Source organism: Carcharhinus amblyrhynchos, chromosome 19, assembly GCF_965287045.1.
Source record: "Carcharhinus amblyrhynchos chromosome 19, sCarAmb.v2.hapA, whole genome shotgun sequence".
NCBI classification, from domain to species: domain Eukaryota; kingdom Metazoa; phylum Chordata; class Chondrichthyes; order Carcharhiniformes; family Carcharhinidae; genus Carcharhinus; species Carcharhinus amblyrhynchos.
The window spans coordinates 31,487,365-31,504,863 of NC_137342.1; the positions used below are offsets into that span (position 1 = coordinate 31,487,365).

The 17,499-nt window shown below is 39.0% G+C and overlaps 1 protein-coding gene across 5 annotated transcripts in view; it reads right to left on the reverse strand.

The window, feature by feature from the left end:
• LOC145355416 (SRSF protein kinase 2-like) overlaps positions 1-17,499 on the reverse strand; it is a 200,694-nt gene that overhangs the window by 88,292 nt on the left and 94,903 nt on the right. For all 5 annotated transcript variants that reach the window (XM_080207494.1, XM_080207495.1, XM_080207491.1 and 2 more), the window contains exon 3: positions 175-314. In XM_080207494.1, the coding sequence (XP_080063620.1) occupies positions 175-314 (140 nt within the window). The remainder of the gene's footprint in view (positions 1-174; positions 315-17,499) is intronic.

Sequence of the window (17,499 nt, forward strand, 5' to 3'; positions counted from 1 at the left end):
TCAATGCCATTTCAAGTTCAATAGCAAATGGACATATTCTTCAGCACACCAGTAGAAATTCAAAGTAGATACAGAAAAAAAAATGCTCAGCCAGAAAACTGAGCAGTACATCAAGTCTATCCATACAAATCAGTTGTACTGTACCCTATTGTAGTTCAGTAAACTGGAGTTTACCTTTACAATAGTCAGCAGGGTCTTCTTGCTCTTCATCATCAGATCCAAGGATTTCCTCCTCAGGTTCTGGAGGAACAGGTTCTGGGAGAGGTGGTGGTGGAGGAGGGGGTGCCGCAGGAGCTTTCTGTTGAGCCTCTGGCCTTGAGGAGAAAGAGGACAATGAGCAAGTACTGTTTAAAATGTCATACTGTAAAAAGTACTACGTATAATAAAGTACACCTTAAAAGGATACAATTCATTTTGATTGCTCACATAGAAACAAGAAGCAGGAGTAGGCTATTCGACCCTTCAAGCCTGCTCCACCATTCATCTTGATCATGGCTGATCATCGAATTCAATATCCTGATCACCCCTTCCTCCCATATCCCTTGATCCCCACACAGAAACACCTTCAATATTGGGCTAAAACACTTAATTCTAAAATCCTATACATATGATCTAAAACTTTCATTGTTTTAGATCTTATACTGGGTCAGTGCTAAATTAACCACCTTGTGGATACTGAGACATACGAACCAGGAGAGTTCTGAATCCCTGGTCTCTGCTGTTTAAACTTAATAGGCACCAGTGGCAGAAAGACACAATAACAGTCTTCAGCAACCAAAACCAGGAAAAAAGGCATCTATGGTTACCCCCTTGATTCAAAGACCACTTTTGGAGAAATCTGCATGTATATGCACTGAAGTGGGTTTAATCAGGCTCAGTTGTGAAGACACAACAGAAGATGCTAAGCAACATGATTGCCTATGTTCACACTTAACAAGGAGGCTGACCCCCTTGTGCCCATGCTCCAACAGTACTTACGGTCTTCAAGAGTGGAATATGCATGACAATTAACTTGATAAAAATGTCACACTAATAATTGGCAAAATTCTCTTATGAAGTCATCTGGTGTTGTGTGTCAAAAAAACATAGAACAAAGGTGGATTCTTGGCAGCAAGAGATGACCACATTTGTCCATATGACAAGAATCCATCCTGGATCCCCAAACTTCAAGTGGTCAATTGCAGGTAGCATTCAACATTATTGTAGAGATTTCAATAAAAATGGGATACATGTGAAACTTTCATGCAATAGCATTTTAGGCATTTGAGAAAGAGTTTGTGGAATGTGAGAAGGGGCTGTCAGAAAGTAGATTTATAATCCACAAAGATGATTAGGAATTTGCTTGTTGAGCTATATGGCAAAATTCACTCTTTAGCTAGAAGTCATGCTACACCTCCATCTCATGGTGACATTCCAAACAAGCAAAGGCAATATTGATGATGAGATTTGTATATTAACATTGGTATTATAATAGTAACAGCATTACAAATGTATATTGACACAATATTGAAAGAATACCAGTTAGAACATAAGAACATAAGAAAAAGGAGCAGGAGTAGGCCATCTAGCCCTTCAAGCCTGCCCCGCCATTCAATAAGATCATGGCTGATCTGTCGTGGCTCAGTTCCACTTTCCCGCCCTCTCCCCATAACCCTTAATCCCCTCTCTTATCAAAAACCCATCAACCCGCGTCTTCAAAATATTTAGCGAGGCAGCCTCCACCACTTCAACGGGCAGAGAATTCCAGAGATTCACCACCCTTTGAGTGAAGAAGTTCCTCCTCAACTCCGTTCTAAACCGCCCCCCCTTTATCTTGAGGCTGTGCCCCCTAGTCCTACTGTCTTTTTTGAGCGGGAAGAGTCTCTCCACCTCTATCCTATCCATCCCATTCATCATCTTATACGTCTCAATGAGATCTCCCCTCATTCTTCTAAACTCTAACGAGTACAAGCCCAGTTTATTCAGCCTCTCCTCATAGCTCAACCCCCTCAACTCTGGTATCAGCCTAGTAAACCTCCTCTGCACTCCCTCCAAGGCCAAAATATCTTTGCGCAGGTGCGGCGCCCAAAACTGCACACAGTACTCCAGCTGCGGCCTCACCAATGCCCTATACAGCTGCAGCAAGACCTCCCTACTTTTATATTCAATCCCCCTCGCTATGAAGGCCAGCATCCCATTCGCCTTCCTGACCACATGCTGCACCTGCAAGCTGGGTTTTTGCGACTCATACACAAGGACCCCGAGGTCCCGCTGCACCGTCGCCTGCTGCAGTTTTTCGCCACGTAAGTAATAGTCCTTCCTACCATTATTCCTACCAAAGTGGACCACCTCACACTTGCCAACATTAAATTCCATTTGCCATTTCCTGGCCCATTCGCCCAGCCTATCTAGATCCTTCTGCAGACACTCCACACCCTCCGCACAATTTGCCGTTCCCCCAATCTTGGTGTCATCAGCAAATTTCGACACCCTACACTCGGTTCCCTCCTCCAGATCATCTATATAAATGGTAAAAAGCTGAGGCCCCAGCACCGACCCCTGGGACACTCCACTAGTCACCATCCGCCAATCCGAATAGCACCCATTGACCCCCACTCTCTGCCTCCTATTTGACAACCAATCCTCTATCCACGCTAACACCCTACCCCCAACTCCATGTCCCTCGACCTTCTGCAATAACCTCTTGTGAGGTACTTTGTCAAACGCCTTCTGAAAATCCAGAAAGACCACATCCACCAGCTCTCCTCTATCCACCGCCCTAGACACATCCTCATAGAACTCCAGTAAATTTGTCAGACATATGGGCACTAACATACTAAGAATTATGTTTCAACAATGTGGTCATTGATAGAGACCTAAAAATCATGCTGAGCAATGTTTGGCTGAAACCCTTCTCAATTGGTAAACAATAATTGTGTTAAGAGGATTTCAGAACTGTCAAAAGCTTTGGAGGAGAGAAGAGAAAAAGAAGAAGAATGATATTGGCATTACAGTATATTCCTTTAGGATGCACCATCAAATTTGTACACTCGTCATCTGAAATGTCAAATATTTCAATCTTTGACATTATGAAAAAACAGATGTTTTTTGACAGTTGTTTCCAGCTCACATAGATGTGCTGTATGCAGGAATGCTACTAGAATCCCAAATTTAAATTAATGAAAATTGACTTCAAGGGAGATTCACCACAGGTCAGATCGAGAAACAACAGCATTCTATGTTGCTCTCCATGAGACCTTTTAAATCAGAGCATGCTATTTTTAAAAAAAGTTTGTCAGTCTCTTCAATCCCATTATTTGTAAGCTGTAGCTGAAGGCAAGATCAATGACGTACACTTGGCTTCCAGATTCCGAGAGCCGCTTTTACAAAGGAATAAATGCACAAGTATAACAAGCTTTAAGCCAAAATATCAACCTTCAGACAAACCTGCATTATGCTCTAACATCTCTTTGCTTCAGTGCCTGAATTCTGATGCTTCATCATTATATAACATCAATAAGCATAAAGGAAGATGATGAATCTTTCATGCTGTAATAAAAATAAAGGATAAAATGTCCAGTTTTGATACCTGCCAGCATTAAATATCCTGATGTGTAACAGCACAGTAAATGGTTCCCATAGAGACAGATTTTGCATTTACGGGCAACTGCTCAGGGAATGATCACCAACATGTTTTTCACTGCCGGTCCAACAGTACAACAAAATACCGCAAAACTGAGAATTTTATGATGCTGGGCTACAGGCACCGTTTTAATTCTTTTCAAAAATTACATTCATAATATTCTTCTTTTTTCCATTTAGGCTGGAATGCTGCAAGAAACACTATTATTTTTGCAAGTGTATCCATCTACACATTTTATTTTCTAAGAGCTACTTTGCATGACTGGCACACATCAATTTTACACCAATATCAATTTCATAAAAATATTGCCATAAACGTCCAGCTTAAATATAGTTTGAATTAAAATAAAAATTTCACCTTCTTGGAAAGGCTCCAGTTAATTAATCTTTTTGTTATCAATTGGTCAAAAGGACAAAGCAGCAGACTATACACTGCATTGCATTTTAACATTATTGACCGTTTTTTAAACTAAGCCCCAAGGTGCATTTAATTCAATTTTAATATTCACATCTTACAAAGTCCTGACCTCAGATTACATTCATGTGCTATCAATAGAATCATAGTTCAGATTATAATGGAGTATATACCCTGTTCAACAGAAAGAAATAGAAAAATCTCCTTCCAAAATTTGACTCAATAATCAATGTGGTCCCAGAAGTAGATAGAGACCTAAAAAATATGCTGAGCAATATTCATGTAGATTTTTCAGATATATAAACTGTGATGATTGGGTATTGATGTACCGAAATGCAACGTGGCTGAGTAAAGGGAGAAGCAAGTTAGGGACTGCTCAGTTTCCATTCTGAACCGTAGCTAATATGGAGATACTGAGCAAAGGCTGTGCTGTGCTCTGAAAGGGTGAAGCAAATATTAGAGGGTGCTGATGCCTTGCAAGTGCCTGGAGGACACCAATACTCTCTAGCAGTTGAGCCATTTTTAACTGACAAAGAGATGGATATAAAGTTAGTGGTATGCTTCATCAAATGGCCATCTCCAATACAAGGAAGTTAACAATATGAAAAATGTAAGCTCTCAGTCTTGCTGTTTTTGGTATTATTCTAGGAAAAAATATCACAACATGCAGTGGAAACATTTCTTGTGATTTATTCAAAATGTTCAGACATGCTAGATAAAATTAGTATTTGTTTTTTTCAGTACATCACAGTTTTTACAATCATATAGTACGATTTGTATGATTTTAACATTAATGTTCATTGCTGCTGTTAATTTCATATTAACCATGTTGTCAAACTCAAATTTGATCTATAAAATGGCAGATTATCAGTGTCATAACGCTTTGAATAAAGAATAATCTAACAAGACATCAGCATAGTTTTTTAAAAAGCAACTTTCAGTATATCTTGCAATTCTAATTCACATGATAGTACATGTGCTGCGAGGTTACATAAAGCCATAAATACAAATTAAGATGCAGCTACACCTCGCAGAGAATCAGTCCTTGAATGAATCTTGTGAATTACCTCAGTGTCCTACGCCTCCAGCTACATTCTTGAGTTTTTGCAAAAATATGAGTTCGCGCTGTACCAAATATTTCTGTAGTGGAATCTACCTCAAATATTTGGACAGGATGTTGCAACTCTAGTCATGCCACAATTGATATTACGGATGTGAACTGCAAATCTAGTACAGCAATGCATTGACCATCCACTAAACAAGACCCATCACATCTATTTAAAACTAATGTGTCTACAGCTATGGTAAAAAATAAAGACAATGAAGTATATTTCAATGCTGGCTCAAATATTCAATCGCAGCAGCAAAGAAATACATCTAAATTATTCAGATCTATGTTAAACAGCAAAGAAGCCAAAATATTTATTTTAACTGGATGTCAGTGATATGGCCAGTAATTATTGCTCATACTTAGTAACAAGATTGGTAACACAGTATTCATTCATGGGATGCGGGCATTGCGGCTGGGTCAGCAATTATCACCCATCCCCGGGCATTTAAGAGTAAGACACATTGTTGTGGATTTGGAGTCATATATATACCAGACCAGGCCAGATCAGATGGTAGATTTTCTTCCCTACAGGACATTAGTGAAGCAGATGGAGTTTTATGACAATAGTTTTGTGGTGGTTATTAGACTTTTAATTCCAGATTTTTATTGAATTCAAATTTCACCAGTTGCCATGACGGGAATCGAACTCAGGTCCCCAGAACATTACTGTGGATTTCCACCAGTATGCCACTGACTCGCCTTTAGAAGGCAGTACTGAGTTAAGCACATTGTTGTGGGATTTGCATAATACTTAGGCCAGACTCAATAATGTCAGCAGATTTCCTTCCCTCAAGGACATGAATAAATTACTTTTCTTGCACCAGCTTTTTATCTCCAGATTTTCAAAACTGAATTTAAATTCTCAACCTGCCTTGATGGGACTCTATTTATTTTGCTGGATTGGTGAAGGCCTCACGATCACTCAGACTGTAGCATAACAACAATGCTAGTTAACCATATCCATTAAGATATTCTGTTACCATTGCTAATACAGAGGACTATGCATATATTCAGTACCAACAGTACCAACTACATAACCCAGTCAGAGGCATAAAAATGACACTGGCCCAACAGCACTGACAACAAGTCTCATAATAAACATTGCGTACGGAGATCTTTATATTTATCTCTGTTAATGGGGCATGTAAACATGTATCAAAATAAGACTGTGAAGTGTAGGAGTTCCCATACTGAGATCTGCAGCAGGCCAGATTGAGCGATACAATTTTGACACAAGGGAGGGGAGAGCCTGGGGGACCTGCGAGGGAAGAGAGAGCGGATTGGTGGTGGGGGGCATGGCCTATGAGAGGGGGGAAAAACAGAAATTCCAAGATGAGGTTGGGTGGGAGCGACAGAGAGAGGAGGGCATGCCAGGTGGGGGCAAGGGCGTGAGAGGGGTTTTACAGTACGAAAGCAGTGGCACAATGGTAACGTCACTCAACTGGTCAGATCTGGGGACCTGGGTTAAAATCTCACCAAAGCAGATGGTGAAAATGGAATTCAATAAAAATCTGAAATTCAAAGGCATGAAATCGTAAAGATTCATTGAGCTCACTAATGCCCTTCAGGGAAGGATATTTAATTCTAGACTCTCTATGCCTTCTGATTGAGGATAATTAGGGGTAGGCAATAAAGGCTGGCTGGGCCAGTCAACGATGCTCATGTCGTGTAAAGATAAATTAATTTCATCACAACACAAAAAAAGTACAACACACAGGGATGCCATTTGACCCATCCTGACTGTACTTGCCAGAAAAGGCTATCCAGCAGTGTGTCCAATCTAATTACACTTTCCAGCTCTCACTCCATAGCACTTTTTCAATACAATTCTGGCAGAGGGTTCCAGACTTCCGCCATCCTCTGATCAAAATTGTCAACTCTGCTCAAATCCTTCTGCCAATAACTATAAATCTAAGTTCCACTGATAGATCTGCTGCGAGAAATAAGTTCTTCCCATTCACCCTATCTAGGTCCTTCACAATTTTAGACACACCAACAAACTCACTCCTCAGCTTTCTCTGATCCAAAGAAAACAGCAACCTCATAACTATAATTCTCCATTCTTAGCAACATGCTAATAAATCTCAGCTCCCTCTCTGTTGCAATAACTTACTTCCAGTAATGGGGCAACCAGTATTCTAGTGGTCTAACTACTGTTTTGTATTATAGCAGAAGCTCCCTGCTTCAATTATCTAAATACATATTTCATTAGAATAGAGAAGGTACAATTTTTCTTGACCAAACTATACCAAATAGGCTATTCATAACAGTACTGGACTATTCACACAAATCATTTAAAAGATTACACATTAACTGATCCAAGGGCAGTATGGTGGCACAGTGGTTACAGCACGGCTGCCTCACAACTCCAGGGACTGGGATTGATTCTCGACTTGGGTCATTATCTGTGGAGTCTGCACATTCTCCCTGTGTTTGCATGGGTTTTCTTTGGGTGTTCCAGTATGCACCCACAGTTCAAAGATGTGCAGGTTAGGTTGATTGGACATGCAAAATTAACCCTTAGTGTTCTGAGATGTAAAAGGTTAGAGGGAATAGCAGGATAATTAGGCAGGGATAGGCCTGGGTGGGATTGTTGTTGGTGCAGACTTGATGGGCCAAATGGTCTCCTTCTGCACTGTAGCGTTTCTATGATTCTATGAAGTAGTCATAATTCTGGATAGCATGGTTTTTTTTGTGGAGATAGCCAAGTTGTATTTTTACAGTAGACTTTTCCTGTTCCGTGAAAAGGCATATTTACATATTTAGTCAGTAATCAAGTCAGTTCCAATGAGTAAATAGCACCCCTCATTTATTGGACTTGTCCTTGCATTTAGATTTTCTATGGGATTTTGCATTCAAATTGCTGTGGAACATCCAAACAAGACATCTAGGACCGGTGTGAACTAGACAGGTCAATGTCTATTCTTTAACCAACCAGACTGAAAGATCCTAAATGAGAATAATGAAGTCAGCATCATGAAGTACAGAAAGACAAAGAGCAAAGAGATTGGATTGAGAGAGAAATATGGAACTGAGAATAAAATACACATACATGCCACTCCCCCCCTCCCATTTTTTATTGCAATTTTAGTTCGTATCTATGATGTCAGTTCCGGGACTTCATGCTGTCAATACATTTGACTAAGGAACACAATGTTATTTTATATACATGCAGCTTCTGGAAAAGCACTGAATATCAGACAACTTCCAGATTTTCACTTCCAACTCTGCATGTGTGGTAATAATGGTGAGTACTATTAGCTTAATTATTATTTACACAAACAAGAATGGGACATATTTTGTTTTGATTCACATCTCTATCTTGCTGAACCTGGTTGCTATTGAAGTCTTGTCAAACTCTCCAGTCACTTGTATTCAACCTGGCAGCTTCCTTGAATGACATTTTGAGTAACATAACTTGACATCAAAATAAATACCATTTTTACCAGCATGCTGGGTATGATCATTTGAATTAAGAGTAGACGGTTTCTGCAATTCTACTTTCTTAGTACGACTCATTCTTTCAATAATTTGAAATAAGATGGTGTACATTATAGAACATACTCATTACATATTTTATTCCAGTTTATCTTTCCATTCAACACAGTATCAGTCATTATCACCCCTTTTTTGCCTTATTGGAGGCTGGCCAGCTCAAAGCCTGAAGAAAAAACTGCATACAAGAGCTACAAAGTATACAGAACTAGTATACAGAACTTGTATGCTCAATGACACATCTGGCACAAATTGCAAATGAGCCAGAATGGAAGAAATGCTGCCCATTTCGATCTCATATTGAGCCATGCTCATTGCAACTGGATTGAATCCATACATTGGTACAATGAACCAGTCCCATGCAATAAAATCTGATTTATAATTGTCACATGTATTAGCATAGAGAGTGAAAAGTATTGTTGCTTGCGCATTATACAGATAAAGCGTACCATACATTGAGAAAGAAAGGAGACTGAAGTTTGCACTGTTACAGTCATACCTAGGGTGTAGAGAAAGATCAACTTAATGCGAGGTAGTCCGTTCAAAAGTCTGATGGCAGCAGGGAAGAAGCTGTTCTCGAGTAGGTTGGTTTGTGTTCTCAGACTTTTGTATCTTGTTCCCCGACGGAAGAAGGTGGAAGATACTATGTCCAGGGTGTCTGGGGCCCTTAATTATGCTGGTTGCTTTTCCAAGGTAGCGGCAAGTGTAGACAGTGTCAATGGGTGGGAGGCTGGTTTGAGTGATGGATTGGGTTTTGTTCACAACCCTTTGTAGTTTCTTGCAGTCTTGGACAGAGCAGGAGCCATGCCAAGCTGTGATACAACCAAGAAGAATGCTTTCTATGTGCATCTGCAAAAGTTGGTGAAAGTTGTAGTGGACATCCCGAATTTCCTTAGTCTCCTGAGAAAGTAGAGGTGTTGGTGAGCTTTCTTAACTATAACATCGACATGGAGGGACCGGGACAGATTGATGATGATCTGAGCACCTAAAGACCAAATGCTCTTGATCATTTCTACTTCATCCCCATGATGTAGGGGCATGTCCTCCACTACACTTCCTGAAGTCTAAAGACCATCTTTTCTGTTTGTTGACATTGAGGGGGAGATTATTGTTGTTGCACCAGTTCACCAGAGTCTCTATCGCTAGTCATTGTTTGAGATCTGACCCACTACGGTGTGTCATCAGCAAACTTGAAAATCCAATTGGAGGGGAATTTAGACACACAGTCATAGGTGTATAAGTATTATAGCAAGGGACTGAGGACACAGCCTTGTGGGGCATTGGTATTGAAGATGATTACAGAGGAGGTGTTGTTGTCTATCCTTACTGATTGCAGTCTGTAGGTTAGGAAGTTCAGGATCCAGTTGCAGAGGGAGGAGCCAAGCCTCAAGCCATGGGCTTTGGAGAAGAGTTTTCTAAAAATAATGGTGTTGAAGGCTCAGCTGCAGTCGAGCCTGATCTATTGCCAGGAAAGTTTCCAAATCAATGAATTTAGCATCAACTCTGAACCTTACGTTTCTTCAACGAAGTCATCTGAAACATTATTAAATGCTTTTCAAAAAATAAAGTTAAATTGTGCAATTACAACAGCCTATATTCATTAGTTAGCTTCTCAAAAACATAATAATAAATTATGCTTCAAGTCCATGCTGATTGCTTTTATGGTTTGTACTCAAAAAGTAAATAAAATGAGTTGGACAAATGAGTCCATCTTAGAAACTACAGTATCCAATTTTCAAACACTGAGTTTTACATCCATTACTCTACCCAGTGATTCCATCTCAGGTGCTTTTGGCCATGTTTAGGATGGAAAAGTGGAAAAAAAGATTGGAGTCAGATTCTAAACATGTTGTAAAATAAATTAAGTGCAATTCCAAATCATGAAATCACCTGTTTCACACACAAAAGAAGTTACCTCAATGCTCTGACCCTGTCTGCTCCTGATGACAGTACAATCATGCTAAGGAACTTGGGACACCTGAATCCATTTCTCCTTCAAATATTACAACTGAAATGTACAATGGGTTGGTAAAATATAAGTAAATATATGCTATCATATCTATGAACATGCATGCACAATGGTCCAGGTATATATTCAAAACTAGTTTCTTGGTAACCCAATAAAAACTGTACCACCGTAACTGATCTGTGTCACTGCCTTTTATCCACTATCAACGTGAAAGAAGATTTGCAACAAAGTGGTGATTTCCAAATGGGTACCTAACCATGAATATCAATGAAAAAAATGCAACACAAATTATATGTAGAGAACAAAAGGATCTATTTTGAGATATGTCAATGCATTTCAGGAACAACCTCATCAGGATTATATTAGCATGTAGACATAGAGGAGAGCACAACCAAAAAATAAAAAAGCATCAAAAATAATTAAATTAATCTAAACCAGGAACATCAAAATAAAGGTGCCACGTAATAACCAACAACTGCATGTGAACTGTTAAACATCACATGCCAATATGCAAGAGTTACTTGAGCACAAACCAAAGCAGAAAATTTATGCAAGCAATTGGACAGCCTGCCAGATGATGATACATCTTGATCCTCAATGACAGCCCTTTTCTGGACTAAAGGCGAACCACAAAGGTAAAAACACAAAGGATTTTAAGTTGATTAGAAGAAAACAGTACAAAAGCCAAATCTAATTCATTTTCAATTATTTAAGGTCACAATTGGGATATTACAAAGAACAAAGAACAACCCAGCACGGGAAACAGGCCCTTCGGCCCAACGAGCCCACGCCGCCGCATCACCCTACACCCATTCTACCCTGCGGTTCAGCCCATCAAATCCATGTTGGATCTCTGAAACACCACTTTAGAGAATCCCATAAGCCCTAAAAGATTTTCCTTTTCAGATACTTTTCCAATTCCCTTTCAAAAGCTATGATTGAAGTTGTCTCCACCCAGCCTCAGGCAATGCACAACACATTCTAGCCACTTGCTGCATAAAAATGACTTTCATGTTTCTTTTACCAATCACCTTAAATTTATGCCCTCTAGTAGTAGATGCCAATTGGAACAACTTCTCTCCATGTACTAAGTCTATATCCCTCGTGATTTTGAGCACCTCTGTCAGTTCTTCGCATCCTTCCTAAAATGCAGTGCCTTGAATTGGACACAACATTCCAATTGAGACCGAACCAATGTGTTTTATAAAGATTCATCATGACTTTTATGCCTCTGCTTATGGAGCCCAGAATCCTGCACGTCTTTTTAACTCAAACTGTCCTGCCAATTTCAAGTGATTTGTGTATATATACCCCAGGTCTTGCTTTTCCCACAGTCTCTTTAGAATTGTACCCCTTATTTTATGCTCTCCTCATTCTTCTTAACAAAATGTATGACTTGACACTTCTCTGCATTATATTTCACCTGCCACGTGCCAGCCAATTCCACCAGCTCATCCATGTCCTCTTAGAAGTCTATCACTATCATCCTAACAATTCACAATATTTCGTAGTTCTGTGTTATCCACAAACTTTGAAATTGTGCCCTGTTTGCCAAAATCCAAGTTATTAATATACATCAAGAAAAATAGTAGTTCACTTCCTGACCCCTAGGGAAATCCTACAATATTCATTTTTCCAGTCTGCAAAATAACTGTTCACCACTACCTTTGGCTTCCTGTCATTCAGCCAAATCTGTGTCAACATCGTTACTGTTCCTTTTATTCAAGAGGATTCAATTTTCCTGGCAAGTTGATTACGTGGCACTTTATCAAACACTTTTCGGAAATCCCTGTACTCCAAAACAATCATTTTATCTTCATCAATGCTTTATTACCATATTAAAGTGTTTAATCAAGTGGTAGGGTCCTGGACCTGAACCCCAAGGTACATTATGAAGTCAGGCTAGGCCCCAACATTTTTCTACTTTTGGCATTATATGAGGAAAGGGTACTTCCTTAGACTCACACACCTACACACACACACACAATTGCACTATCACACAAATTAATTAAACAAAATCTATCTTTAACAAATCAGTACTGGCTTTCTTTAATTCACATCTGTCCAAGCGACTGTTCTTTTTGTACTGGATTATTGTTTGTAAAAGCGTTAACACCGTCGAGGTTAAACTGACTCATTTAGTTGCTAGGCTTACCTCCTCTTGTGAACAAGTATATAATATTTGCAATGTTCTAGCCCTCTGATACCACCACTCCAAATCAAAGGAGGATTGATTGATAGATTATGGCCAGTACTACTGCAATTTTCACCCTTACTTCCCTCATTATCCTTGGATGGTCAGTCTTTTTATTACCTCTTCTTTACCACTTTTTTGCCCATCCTGTATCTGAACTACCTCTCTCATTGTGACTTGGGTAGCATCACCATCCTTGAAGACAGATACAAATTATTCATTTAGTACTTCAGTCACGCCCTGTGCCTCATGCCTAAATCCACTTTTCAGACCCTAATTAGTCCCACTTCTTCTTTTAGCTTTTTTTACTATTTATATGCCGACAGAAAACTTCTGAATTGCCTTGTCAGCTGAAAGTCTCTTCTCATATTCCCCCTTTGCTTCCTTTCCACTTCTCCTCTGAATTTCCAACATTTAGTTCAGTTCTCGCTTGTATAATGAGCCTGACACCATCATATGCATCCTTTCTCTACATCTTATGCTATACCTCTTTTCTGGCTTTGGCTGCCTTTCCTTTCTTTTGGAATCTGTCAACTATGTGCAAACCATCTCTTCTTTAAAGCCAGCCCACCTTTGTTTCCAATTTACACAGGACAGATTCTTTCTCAACAGAATGAAATTGGCTCACCGCCATTTAAGTATTTTTACTCTAGATTGCTCTTTGCTCCTTTCTGTAGCTAATGTATAACTTCTGATACAATCATTGTTCCCTAACTATTTCCCTTATGACATTTGATCTACTTGATCCACCTAATTTCCCAGGTTTCTTCCTCGCTGGGCTGCAAACATACTAATCAAGAAATTTCTCCTGGACACAATTCAAAAACTCTTCCCCTTCTCTGCCCTTTACACTATTATAATACCAGTCTGTATTCGGGAAACTGTGAACTGTTCTCATACTTTTTTCTAAAAAAAATTAATACATTACAGGGGAAAAAGGAATGATAAAGATAATGCTCTAAGTTAAAGATTCAAGGAAATTAACTGCTTTTTACTGAATAAGTATTGTTGGAAGAATAAAAGGCTCATGGTCTTCCAAAATATATCTATGTTATTTATGGCCTGAATGCAATATAACAGGAAGGACAGAAAAGAAAAAGGATGAATTTATGTAGCATCTCATCAGTAGTTTTGAAAACATCCATCAAATATTTGGCAGAACACCGGCAGAAATTCCTGATTGTGAACACGTCAACCTGAATGAATCATTAGAATAGGAAGTACAAATTTTACATCTCATCCATTCTTCATTTTAGTTGAAGAAAAGGAAAACCAACATTCTTGCTCACCAATAATCTGGTAGTTCATGTAAATTGCACCATCCCCTTTCCTCCCATACTGGGAGACCATTTTCAACCTGAATTTAAGATTTTTACTCTGAAACATTGGACAGTAAACCATCAAATTGGTGATGAACAAATCTATTTTTAAAGTGAAGGTAGCATACCACATCTTGACATGAGTTTGCAAATATATATTTTTATGTATAAGTGTGTTCCTCACCTTCATGCTCTCATCTCAATTGATCCTATGTATTTACTTTATACTGTACATTCCACTGCTACAATGAATAACTCCTTAATCTCAATTCACGTTGCATTTGTCTCCTGGGTTAATTGCCTATTCTGCTCCCTTGATCTCCTTTGCCACACAAAGCACCTATAAAATTCATTGTTATCCACTAAACCTTGCCAAATTCACCTGGTCTCGCTTTCGCTATTATCTCCATCTCAAGCCACTCTGAGCCACGGGTTCATATATAGCTATTCACAGAAGTCTGGACTGTTTCCAGGGACTAGAAAAAGGTCCATCTGGTGCCTACATTTAAAAATAGAAATAGGTCTGAATTAAGAAATTAGAGACAATAAATTGTAGGTAAGATGTTAGATTGTGAACAGTTTGGTTGAAAAATAGCATTAAACAATCTTTGTTTGGCTTTAAGAGAAAAGGTTGCCATCTCATCAACTTAATTAAATTTTCTGGCAATTTCTCCCCCTGGAAATTGATCCAAGGATTTTTTAAAATCTCTCCAAAAGATTGTGTGCAAGAGAATGGGAGCAGGATAGGTTTAACAGTGTTAACAGGTTGAAACATATGGGGCAGGACAGGCTTGAACCAGCTAGTCCTTTCTTGTTTTGGACGTTTTTATATTTTATTCAAATGTACCATTCAATCTTTAATTGTGGAATACTATTTTCATAAAGTTGTTTTTCTTCACTGGGTTAGAAATAACATTCTGGGGAAACATGTGCCACATATCCTAGCAAGACATTCTATAGATGATGAGCTGTTAAGATTGTTGCCCAATTAGTAGTGGTTATTACAATTTAAAAAATTAACTCAAATGCATTGTAATGTTGGAAAGTGCAGATGGTTACAGTCTCAATCTTTTCAACTCTGGGACCTGGGTTTGAATTTATGACCACAGAATTGGAATTTTTTTTATGGCAGCTGTAAAAAAAAATTTAAAAAAAATAAAAAAAAATAAAAAAAAATTTAAAAAAAACTGCAACAACAAACAATTAGCATACCACTTTTAAAATGCTAAGTATTTCCAGACACCATAGAGGCTTTAACTAACAGCAAACAGAAGCATAAAGTTCAGTGGAAGTGACTAAAAGCAAGTAAGGTGAAGAGATGAGTTTAAATGAGACATTAGCAAACTATTCAAAGATCACTGATGGTACAATGGGAGAAGGGGGAGACATAATCACAGAATTCCTACAGTGCAGAAAGAAGCCATTCGGCCCATCGAGTCTTCCCCCATTACAAAAAGAGATGCAAAGGATGCCACAGGAATTGCTCGTGTGAAAAGGAAAAGTTTTGTGTTATTGCAGTAGGGAATGATACATGTATTTGATCTATTCCAATGAGCATTGATAAGCAAATAGTTATTGCTAAATAACAAGGATAAAATAATGGAGAACGGCGAGATTTCAAATGCCTGTAAGAAGATGCTTTTCTTTGATCTTTTCTCAGGATTAAATATCTGCAACTTCTGGTCATCCTTCAACTGCCTGATGTGACATGTTTCATGCATATTGCCGTATCCATTGAATCACCCTCAGCAGTTGTGCCACACCCAAGTATAGCTCCATATGAGCTGGCAAGAATTAGAAAGGTTCAGTGGAAAAATCAGAGTCAAATTTGTATAGGTTTTGTTTTGCATTATGGGGAAGATCTTCAATGACATTAACCAGAATATCCTCTAAAATATCTAGTAAATAAAAATGGTAATACTTACCATGAAACAGTCCCAAGAAGCAGACAACACAAAAGAGCAAAAAATGTGGAGTCTTTGCCCTTCACACTTAAAAGGGAAAACCCAATCTCACATGTTCTTGCATGTTTGCAAATGCCATTTAACACCTTTCCTTGACTACATAATAAAAATATACAACAAGACAAGGAATATACACTTTTTAAAAAGGCTTTAAAACACTAATTCTTTGCTTAATGCTGTACTTGCATTCCAGAGAAGTGCAGCTATAAATAAAAAAAGGTTAAACAAACCAGGTTTTCATATTATAACCAGTGCAAAAGCTTTAGTTCAGCTCTGTAAGACCTTTCGTGTCAGGAAAACGTTAAAATATTATACCCTACAAGTTAAAATATAGTAAATTGCCAACTTGTTTAGTTTAAAATCTAAAAGAAATCATAATTATGAATAACCACCAGTTAGCATGCAGGTAAGGCAAGTAATCAGGAAAGCAAATGGAATGCTGACCATTATTACAAGGAGGAGTAAGTAGAAAAGTAGGAAAGTCTTGTTAAAGTATACAGGGCATTGGCAAGACCACATCTGGAGTAGCATATACAGTTTTGGGTCTCCTTTTGTAGAAGGGATATACTTGGATTGGAAGCAGTTGAGGAAAGGTTCACGAGGTTCATTCTTGGGATGAAGAGATTGTCTTATGAGGACAGGTTGAGCAGGTTCGGCCAATGCTCATTGGAGTTTAGATTAATAAAGTGTGACCTTATTCAAAGATACAAATTTCTGATGGGGTTTGACAGGGAAATGCTGACAGGATCTAGAACTGGGGGCACAGTTTCAAAATGAGGGCTCTCCCACTTAAGATGGAGAGGCCATTCTTCTTTCAAAGGAGTGCTCGTCTTTGGAATTCTTTACTCAAAATAGTGGTGAAGGCTCAGTCATGGAATATATTCAAGGCCGATTTGGCTTTTTGACAAGCAAGTCAAGGGTTATGGGGAACAAGCAAAAAAGTGGAGTCAAGGCCACAATCAAACCAGCCATGATTTCATTGAATTGCAAATCAGGCTAGAGGTAGCATGTGGTCTACTCTTAATCCTATTTCTTATGATCTTACAAAATATATTAATTCTTATTGCCTGCCCACCACCTCTTCTGTTCATTTCTGTGAGTCACCTCTCTCACTTCCTGATCCTCTGGCTCATCACCATCATGCTCTCCAACTGCCCACTCCCCAACCCTCCTTATGGCTGCCTCGCCCACTCCGTGACCCTCCTGTCAACCAATGCTTCTGCTTGGAAGCTTCGCTCTCCAAAAACCTTGTCTTGAGCTAGAGCTCTGGAGAAGAGCAACAAGAGGCAGGAAGCAACCTAGAGAGTGAGAGCAACTTTAAGTTGCTGGCTGATGGAAATAAGCTGCAAGCTGGAAGTAAGCCGGCTGCAAGTGGGGGTGCCTGCCAAAATGGCATCAATTGGAGCATGCA